This window comes from Sinocyclocheilus rhinocerous, unplaced genomic scaffold (assembly GCF_001515625.1).
Source record: "Sinocyclocheilus rhinocerous isolate Xijiao unplaced genomic scaffold, SAMN03320098_v1.1 scaffold156, whole genome shotgun sequence".
Lineage (NCBI taxonomy): Eukaryota > Metazoa > Chordata > Actinopteri > Cypriniformes > Cyprinidae > Sinocyclocheilus > Sinocyclocheilus rhinocerous.
This window is the reverse complement of record NW_015662023.1, coordinates 536,620-547,235: the sequence shown is the minus strand read 5'-3', so window position 1 is coordinate 547,235 and position 10,616 is coordinate 536,620. Positions and strand designations below refer to the sequence as shown.

The following is a 10,616-nucleotide window of genomic DNA, read 5'->3' as shown; positions in this document are numbered from 1 at the left end:
CTGTAGATGAGGCTGGATCATGAATGATTTGCGCGAACATAGACGTGTTTAGGTAGATCGGGGGCGCATTCCCTTCAAAAACGAACGTAATCCACTGCGTCTTCAGCACACTGCCAACACACATTTCAGTTCAAACAACTTGTAAAAGTGCATGTAGCATCCGATGACCCCTTTAATAATTCTTGCACTAATATTAGAAAAAAAATTTAATAAAATGAAAACTGGAAACTGAATAATATATCTCAGACATTAAACACTAGTTAACGTTTAGGGTGAGAAGGATGCCTCTAGACCTAGAAACATTCACTAACCTTGTCTAACCAGAAAAATTACTTCATTTCATTTAATTGGTTAACTGGATAACAAATTATCCAGTTAAAGACTGATAAAGATAATAACTAAATGATTAAAAAGACTGATAAACAGCTATAAAACTACCGTTTTTCATGTTTAATGCTCATGTTACCTTCATGATGGGCAGCAGATCCTCCACTTTATTCACATTTTCCAGAGCCTGCTTTACTTCCTGAAGCACCCGCGGGTTATACGCCCTGATGGAGAAAAAACATGTGCATGAAAATGATTCAAATGTATTAATAAATGGACAATGAATAAAAGATAAACAGTATGTGAGTGAATGCATGCATGAATGAATTTATATATTATAAAAAATAAGGTGTTTGAAGAAATTAATGAATGAATAAACGAACACTTTTTATAACTGAATGGTGAAGTGTTTGACTGAATGTACAGGGTATAAAATAAAATGTACACTACTGTTTAAAAGTTTGGAAACAGTAAGATTTTTGTTATGTTTTTGAATAAAGTCTCTTATGCTCACCTAGGCTGCATTTATTTGATCAAGAATACAGTAAAAACAGTAATATTGTGAAATATTATTACAATGTAAAATTATTGTTTTCTATTTTAATATTTTTTTTAAAATGGAATTTATTCCTGTGATCAAAGCTGAATTTTCAGCATCATTACTCCAGTCTTCAGTGTCACATGATCCTTCAGAAATCATTCTGATATGCTGATTTGCTGATCAATAAACATTTATTATTATTATTATTATATAATAATAAGTTTGATCATTTTGTGGATGAATGAGAGTTGTGAATTAATGAGGTGTGTGTTATTAAATGAGTAAATTAATGAACTAACAAACAATTGTGTTAAGCTTTTATCAGTATATTTTTAAAAACAATTCTGCCTTCCAAAATAAAACACACACACACACAAAGAGACTTACCCATGATAAACCAGTATTCTTTCCTTCACAAAGCTGAGAATACTACTGAAATACTGCAGATATCTGATATTAATGATCTGGCCTCTGTGAAACAACAGAAAAAAAACAATGAAAACACTATAAAACAACTGTTTCACACCACAAGTGTGAGCAGCACATATTTTTTCGGCACCTATGTTGACAGGTTAGAACTGGGGTCTCAAACTCAATTCCAGGAACCTAAAATAAACCTCATGTGTTAAAAACCCTGAAAAACTGTGATATATGACTAGCGCTGAGCGATGTGAGTGTAGCAGCTGATCACGGCGCACGCTGAACGCTATAAACATACTAGTGTGCTTGTATCTGTCAAAGTGTTAATGTTTACAAGAAAAGCACTAAATGAGACATTTCACTTGTACATTTCAAAAATGTGCTCGCAGGCCGCATGAAATCAGGTGACAGGCCAGAATTGGCCCAAAGGCCTCGAGTTTGACACCCGTGTCTTCACAACGAAAGCAGAAGCGGCAGGCAGAGCGTCGAAGCGCTTTTCACAAGACGTGCGGTTTCAATGAAAATGCTTGCTGCAGTGTTTCAATCAGAGAGTATTCTAATAGGAAGTAAAACTATTCATACTCTGCTCACGCTTGAGGTGCGAAATTGGCTGCATCTTCTCTGTACAGAATCGTCATTAATGATACCAATATTAGCATATACAATATCAGTAAGATCTAATATTGGCATGGTATCTATTTTCATGGACAGCACACTGTAGGGCTGCACGATTTGGCGGGAAAAAAATCTAATTTATTTATTGATTTAAAAAAACAAAAACAAAAAAATCAAGGTTTTCTTTGCTTGTTTGTAAGGCTACATAAATTGTCCGGCAGTTTAAAAGCTATAAAATAATATCAATATTAATACTATTAATACTAATAATTCTAATAATAATTTTTACTACTATTAAATAATAATATAAAAATGACAAACATTTACATATAAAAACGAAATAAGTAATGTTTCAACGTAAAATAAAAAAATATAATAAAAATAGAAATTATATCATAAAAAATATATAAATAATATAAAACAGAATAATTTTATTCTATATTACAACTTTAAAATTATAATACTAATATCTACTGCTGTCTTAATTTCATTTCATCCAACTAACTTACATTTTGCTGGAAAACCACAGGGTGCCTTTTAAAGCTTCTTTTTTTTCCCCCACAAAATTTACAACAATATCGTTCCTTCATTACAGTTGTGGTCGTGGAGAAATAAAATAATCATTAAAACTACATGGTTCTAGTTATCATCCTTGGTGCGAACGGCCCTCAAAAGTCAAACAAAGTTCTTAAGCGATTAGGACTGGCCGCTTTACAGAGCAGATGACAGGTTGAGGGCAGATACAGCACCTGATGAGGTTAATGTGGTTGTTAAATCCTCTGCTAAGACTCCTGGCAGGCATCTGATCCAACCACAGCACAGGCTGGTCTGGATCTGCAATCCTGCTCACGCCCGTGAACACACACACACACACACACACCAGCAAAGATCAGTCATCAAGCCCTGGTAACACCCTCCACAGAGCCGTGAGAAGAGCTCAGGAACGCTGGCTGGAATCTGACCTTCTCCATTTCACTGCGATGTCAAACATGTCTCTCCACTGCAGCTGTCTGGTCTTTCCGTTGACTCGAACCTTCGAGTTACTCCAGGTGCGCTGCATGGCCTGCATCACCTCTATGGTGGCCAAGCCCATCGCTACACAAAACACACAATAATTAAAAATGCAATTCATAAGTATCATGACTTGAATGCACCTCTTCTATTTATTTTTTTTTTTAATTCTACTACGGGGCCGGATTTTATCAGTTAGCCTATATAGTGTAGCAACTTAAAGGCTACACATGACATTTCTCACTAGCGAGGTAATAACAGCGCTGTTTAGAAAAGCTGCTGCAGAACACTGTTGAGGGACGTACAGAGGTAGCCTAATTCACACAAGCTCTCTCTCTCTCTTTCTCTTTCTCTATGTGTCTCTGTCTCTCTCGCTCTCTTTCTAATAACTTCATTAATAACTGCATTAGAATGCTATCAACGGCTCAAGCCTCCATTACCAGCTTTAAAATGACGTTTTGAAACTAGCAAAAGAGGCGTTGGATGAGGTGCGGAAGAAATAATCCTACTCACAATAGCGATTTAAGTACAAAAACCGGACGAATCCCTTTAAATATATCATCTGATCGATGTCTTGAGGTGTGGTAACCGTAGTATAAGCGGAATAATTGTTGTTTCTAAAATTATTAGAAAAATAATGCACACCCGAGGTGGTAATGCGGCCACGATGCGAAGCGGCATTATTTTTCTAATAATTCAACGGCCCGGAGTCAATTATTCCTTACTTACAATTCATTTTGATATTTTTTGGAAACAAAAGTTTTGATATCATAACGAAGAAAAAAGTTGAAAACCATATTAAGTTGGCATAGGATTTTATTGTTATTTCTAAGATGAAAAAATGCACCAATAAAATTAATTAAAAATGAATAAAAAATAAAAAAAAATCACTGCTTATTACGTATTATGAACAAACACTTGTGGTCCAATCAACATGCAGAAAAAAACAGCATAAAACAGAAAATTATGTCACAGCTTTTGACTTTTTAATGACATTACAAAAAAAGTCCTGTGGTGCAACTGATAAAAAAAACGTAATGATATTTATAACTTAATAATTCATGAAATTTTCTATTAAACCCAGAAAGTCTTCTGGGTTTAAAATATGATTGTTTATGTATTCAAGGTGCAAAAAAAAATTGTTATCAAATTTAATTTGAAGGCTGCACCACATGACTTAATATTTGTCTTTATTTAGTCATTTAAACTTTTCTATATTTATATTTGCATCACTATTATTTAGTGATTTTAAAGAGCTCTGATCTCAAATATAAAAAAAATGGTAAAAAAAAAAAAACTTTTTTAATAATATATGTAAAAACATGTAAAATTACACTGAGATGTATTAAAGTGTTCTTTTTTGCACGACGTGTTATTGATATATTTTTTATTATTTAATCATTTAAACTTCTTTAAAAAAAACAAGTCTGATTGTATTATTAAGTGCTTTTAAAGAGCTCTGACCTCGGTGTACTCTGAGGTTTGGTAAGAACCCTAAAGTGTCGTACTGCATCAGTGCGCCGAGGCGATCCGCTGTACAGATCAGCTTCTGGACTTCAGCAGAGTAACTGTCAAAGTTCTGAGGTAGAACATCTCTACAATCACAAAACAAGCAGGGAATGAAAGAAAGACACAACATGCAAAAGCATACTAATTATCTCATTATTTATACATGATGCCCCAAAACACAAAAGACTCAGTTTGCATCTAAACTCACTTAATATGAGGCTGAAGTCCAGGCTGTTCTTCATAATCCTCGATGAGGAAGGGAAGATTTTTTGCCCAGTGGTTTTTAAAGTTTCCAGGCAAATCCTGATCAACATTATACTCCGCAACAGGTACATCCAGATGAGAGTGTAGATAACGGGAGTATTCTATCACATGAGAGACAGAAACAGAGGCATATTTCAACTCCAAATCATTATCGAAACACTTCATAGTAACCTTTTATTAAAGGGGTGAAATCAAATTGATTACAATTTTATTTTACATGTAATATAATTACTATACTACAAATATACACACACACTACTGTTCACATGTTCGGGGAATTTTTCTTTTTCCAAGTAAATGCTGTGCTTTTGGAACATCAAGGATCATCAACAAAAGGAAATATCACGGTTTCCATGAAAATCTGTTTTTAATACAGATAATAATAATAATAAATGTTTCTTGAGTGTCAAATCAGCATATTAGAACGATTTCTGAAGGATCGTGTCACTAAAGTGATTTATATGTTTAAATAAAATGTATTTGAAATTGTAATAATATTTCACAACATTACTTTTGTACTGATTTTTTGATTAAAAAAAAAAAAAAAACTTTTTTTTTTTGTACACTTTAATCTGAACCAGGTTGATGCATCACATCATTTAATAATGATCTGAAATCATAACAAATATTTACACCTCTATTACAGGACTCCACAATAAGGATGGAGCGGAACCAATGTGATTTTATTTACATTCGTGGACTGATATGTTTTCTACAGTAAGATGTATGAAACTGCTGTTGCTAATTTTGCTGGTTTATGTACCAAGATAACACCATCTATCTGGCTAACACAGATACTGAAGCTAATAAGAACTAGTGATTATGTAATGTTTGTTAATGACCTAATAAAAAAATGATTATACACATGTAATTTCTCACCTCTGAGATATTTGACTTTGAGATACTCGGAGCTGGCTTTCTGTCCCAAGAGAGGGTCGTTGAGCATGACTTTAGTCTGAGCTTTAATGCCCTCGTAGAACTGGCCCATGGCCACGTGACTGAGACCCTTCATGTACTGACACACTTCATTATAGGGCTCCAGCTGCAGACATCTCTGAAAGATAACACGATAAAACACATTACTGAAACAAACAACCACAGGACTCTGAGCCCGCGACACAAATCCAAATGTGCAACACAAGCGAGAACCGTCATCATCTGACCAGAAGAACTCAAAAATGTGTTCGTTTTGAGATTCAATACAAGAATTAAATAAAACGTTACAAGAAAAAAAAAGAAAAATACTGTGTTGAAAGAAAAACAATCATGTATAAGTGACTTTAATGAACTAAAAAAAAAAAAAAATCAATGCTATTGATATTGTAAAGAAAGACTTTGGAGTTGCACTACTCTACACAGGTCATCTTGACTGGAAAAAAATTCTAATTGATCTTCAATAGAGACAGAAAAATATAGTCCCACATAAGTGATGCAAATGAATCTGAGTTTGTAGAAAGAACTTAAAGGGAAAGTTCACCCAAAAATGACAATTCTGGAGTTTACGCATCCTCATGTTGCTGTAAACCCATAAGCCTTTTGTTTGGCTTCAGAAATACAAATGAACGAATGATCATTTTAATTTGCGAGAACTTAACTTATTGGTTCTTAAAGTCCCCATGAAATCAAAATTAAAGTTTTTTGATTGGTTTTGCTTTGTTTCACAGAACTAATCGTTGCCTGGGTTGCGTACGTATATGTGGGGCGGAGCTATCAAAATAGGGGCAAGAGCCTTTTGGGGTAGGGGCGTGTTTGTTTTGGTGATTTCAAATATCAACATTGGCTACCAGAAATCACTTACTCTGCCTTTAAGTGTCAAACAAGCGCTTTTAAGCTTCTGTTTACCATATTCAATGTGATCTATGTATGTGGGATAATCGATGTTTATACTTAAATAAAAACCTCAATTACATTTTGATTCATATGGATTACTTTTACGACGTCTTTATGAACTTTTTGAAGCATCAAAGTTTTGGTGCAATGGACATTGTGATAGAGGAACAGAAATCTCTCAGGTTGCATTTAAAATATCTTTTGTGCTTCAAAGCTGGACAACAGTCTTGTGGGTTTTGAACAACATAAGGATGAGTACAGAAGTTTCATTTTTGGGTGAACTTTGACTCTACTAGCAGCATATATTGTCAATTACAAAATAAAATAATTTTGAGTTGTCCCTCACTTTGAAATATCACTTAATAAATAAAATAAAATAAACAAATAAAATAATTATTTGCTTACAAGTCTATGGTTCAAGGTATTCTAAAACGATTTTAAAGCATAAATGTGAATCTTTTATTTTTGTTCAAGCTTATAAGAACTGATATTAATTCTTCTGTATTCTTATTCATTTTACTGCAATGTAATGTACTTCCCATTAAAACTGACTATTTACTGGGAAATAATGTTCAGTGGGATTTGATTTTATCTATCAAGAATTGTTGTGATTGGAACATTACATTAAGTAAACAGCCCACTTCAAATCTATTTTACTTCATGTTGTTTTTAAGGATTACTACTGGCAACAAAGAGATAAACACAACACCATTTGGGACACACACACACACTTGATTTACCTTAAAGTTGCCAATGGCCTCCTGCAGGCTGCCGTGATGGTACAGCATCATTCCTCTGAGCTGGAGAGACTGGATGTGGTTCTGATCCAGTAACAGAGCTTTCTGGAAGCTCTCCATAGCATTCTCAAAATCACCCAACTCCCTGAACACACACACACACACACACACACAATTGTCTGCAGAGAAACATCTGAAAAAACTGACTGTTAAAATCATCATGAGTCAGTAGCAGCTCACCTGTAAGCCTGACCCAAGCTTTTATATGCATCTATGAAGTCTGACTTCAATTTGAGAGCTTCTTTAAACACCTCTATAGCCTCCTGCATGCAGAAAACATAATTTAAGTAGACAGTTACAGTAAATATAGTCTATTGTAAAACGTGTAAAATGGTAAACCTCTTTAAACATTAAACTTTCTGCTGGTTTCAGTCTAGTTCTTACATCTAAACTACATAAGGTTCTTTAACCAGGGCATTCTGGATTGGTTTCCACTTGTACAAAAGTAACACATCTGTGATTTTTTATTTTATTTTATTTACCTTAAGGAGGCCCCTGTGGAAGAAGGTCAGGCCTTTATAGAGCATAGCGATGGGCTGGTTCTTCTTCAGCTCTAGAGACTGCTGGAAATCCTCCATGGCTGCCATATAATCCTGAAAGACAATGAGAGAAAGGAAGGTATCCTTAAATATTATAAAATCTTGAGCAATTAAAACAACATCTTTCAAAAGTTTGGAGTTTTAAGGAATGTACATTCATAGTTTCATTTAGCAAGATTCATTAAATTGATTAAAAATGGCAGTAAGGATTTTAAAAAAATAAAAATCTATTACACAAACAAAAAAACAAAAAAATCCTATTTCACTGCAAAAAAATGTATATCAGTTTCAACAGAACAACTATTTCCAACAGTGATAATAATACATGTTTCTTGATTCTTCATGAATCATTCTAATATGCTGATTTAATGCTCATGTGACACTGAAGACAGGAGTAACGATGCTGAAAAATATTAAATATATTAAAATAGAAAATAGTTGTTTTAAATTGTAATAATATTTTTACAAGTTTACTGTTTTAACTGTATTTTGATAAACTAAATGCAGCCTTGGTGACATTTATAGACTTTTTTAAAAAATCTTACCGACCCCAAATCTTTGAACAGTTGTGTATATTCCTTTAATAATATGTAAAATAACAAGCCAGAATTTATGTATACATTAAAAACATGCACTATAAATGATTATCTTCTTGTTTATTTATTTTTATCAACGGGGTTGGATAAAAAAAAAAATCAAGAATGGGCTATTTTTCCAATTCATAAGCTGGAATATGACAAGAACAGAACACAGTCAAAAATTTAATTAGTCCAACAAAAGTTTTGCGACAAAATTACATGGTTAATTAATACTAATATCTCAAAGCAACCGCCAGTTTGCTTTGGAGGGTCAAAAAACGGTCATGGAAAACTAACAGGGAAGTCACATTAGCAGTTATAAAAGGTTAATTTTCAATTGTCAACAGTGTAGAGATGTATGAGGCACAGCTCACACAGAAGTTAATTTCAAACCAAGCAGCTTTCTGTTTTTAAATGCAGCAAATCTGCATGACTAGAAAATATTTATCTGCGTGGGGAAATTTTTCACCCTTATGCAAAATTCCCAATCGCATTTTAAATGACTGGATTTCATCCATGAAAATTTGCAGATCAACATTACCAGTGAACGCACCTTAAATTACAACCGCTTTATAGTACAATAAACCCTTATCTCATAAGATAAAATTGGTTATTCATGATATGACCCCTACAATTAAAAACTCACTTATCTCTTTTTATATCACGCTGTAGTATTATTATTTTTTTTATGATTCATACTTTTTTCTTCAGTGGGCAAACAATACATTTCATTTACAGACAATTAATTGTTTTGTATAAACCCCTTCCCCTAACCCACCCAAACAACGTGTCAAGCACAATTATATGTAGATTGCTATCACAAATCCAATAAACACAAATAAATGAAATAAGCTTAAAAGGGGGATACACTCTTACAATGTGTAGCACCACAAAGACACGCTGCAGTATTTATAATGCATCAATCAAGTTACTGTTCAACTGGATAACAATAAATATCTTCACTTGTGCTAAAGCTGACAAACATGAAGTTTCTGGACTCTGTACCCAGACAGAACCAGCGCTATCTTTCCGCTCTGGACATTATATAAAGAGATCTATAATAGATCCACACTTTTACAATCTATTCAAGTCAAAATCGAAGTGCATCCTGAGAGATAAGACGGCCGTGTCGTGTGTGTACCTCTGATATGAAGAGCAGTGTTCCTCTGTGTCTGTAGAGTCGGGCTGAAGGCTGCAGTTGTATGGCTTTAGTCAGATCAGACAGAGCTTCACTGATGCGGCCCAGAGGAGACAGAATCTGAAATCACACGCTTCATTATTACCACTCACGCCTTACGTCTTAATTTAGCAGTGAAATACATTTTTTATTTTAATTTGAAGGATGTCAATCCCTTGCTACTCACCTCGGCCCTCTGCTCGTATACTTCTGGTCTGCTGGGCTCCAGTGCAATAACTCTGCTCAACTCATACAGAGCCAAGTCTGCATTCTTTATGTCCTTCAGAGAGAGAGTTACCTTCATTTATATGTACAGCTATGACTAAAATTGCTCATATAATGTTTGATAAAGCAACATACATAAACTACCGTTCAAATCGTTGGAATAATTAAGATATTTTAAATGTTTTTGAAAGTCTATTGTGCTCGCCAAGGCTGCATTTATTTGATTAAAAATACTGTAAAAACTGTAATATTGTGAAATATTAAAATAGAAATGTTATTTTAAAATTGTAATATGTATTAAAATGTAATTTATTCCTGTGATGTAAAGCTGAATTTTCAGCATCATTACTTCAGTCACATGATCCTTCAGAAATCATTCTAATATGCTGATTTAGTGCTCAATTAATCAGTTGTTATTTGTGCTCAATGATCAGTTCTTGCTTAATATATTTTGTGGAAACCATGGTGCTTTTTTCAGGATTGACTTGAGGAATAGAAGGTTCAATGAACAGCATTTATTTAAAGAAATATTTTACTGTCATGTTTGCTCAATTTAATGTGTCCTTGCTGAATAATTTTTTTTTTTAGTGCTGTCAAACGACTAATCGCGATTAATCGCCTGAATAAATTTTTTTTTTAGTGCTGTCAAACGACTAATCGCGATTAATCGCATCCAAAATAAAAGTTTTTGTTTACATACTATATGTGTGTGTACTGTGTATATTTATTATGTATATATAAAGACACACATACAGCATATATTTTGAAAATATTTACATGTAT

General features: G+C 33.6%; 1 protein-coding gene across 1 annotated transcript in view; it reads right to left on the bottom strand.

Annotated features, from left to right (window-relative positions):
* Nucleotides 1-10,616, bottom strand: part of LOC107727341 (tetratricopeptide repeat protein 13) — a gene marked incomplete at its 3' end in the record, with an annotated part of 21,908 nt that overhangs the window by 3,155 nt on the left and 8,137 nt on the right. Inside the window, exons 5-16 of the mRNA XM_016537184.1 lie at nucleotides 9,796-9,888; nucleotides 9,573-9,689; nucleotides 7,797-7,907; nucleotides 7,495-7,577; nucleotides 7,258-7,399; nucleotides 5,567-5,741; nucleotides 4,632-4,788; nucleotides 4,379-4,509; nucleotides 2,866-2,998; nucleotides 2,653-2,745; nucleotides 1,256-1,339; nucleotides 467-551 (exon numbers count right to left, since the gene is read on the bottom strand). Of these exons, the coding sequence (XP_016392670.1) occupies nucleotides 467-551; nucleotides 1,256-1,339; nucleotides 2,653-2,745; nucleotides 2,866-2,998; nucleotides 4,379-4,509; nucleotides 4,632-4,788; nucleotides 5,567-5,741; nucleotides 7,258-7,399; nucleotides 7,495-7,577; nucleotides 7,797-7,907; nucleotides 9,573-9,689; nucleotides 9,796-9,888 (1,404 nt within the window). The remainder of the gene's footprint in view (nucleotides 1-466; nucleotides 552-1,255; nucleotides 1,340-2,652; nucleotides 2,746-2,865; nucleotides 2,999-4,378; nucleotides 4,510-4,631; nucleotides 4,789-5,566; nucleotides 5,742-7,257; nucleotides 7,400-7,494; nucleotides 7,578-7,796; nucleotides 7,908-9,572; nucleotides 9,690-9,795; nucleotides 9,889-10,616) is intronic.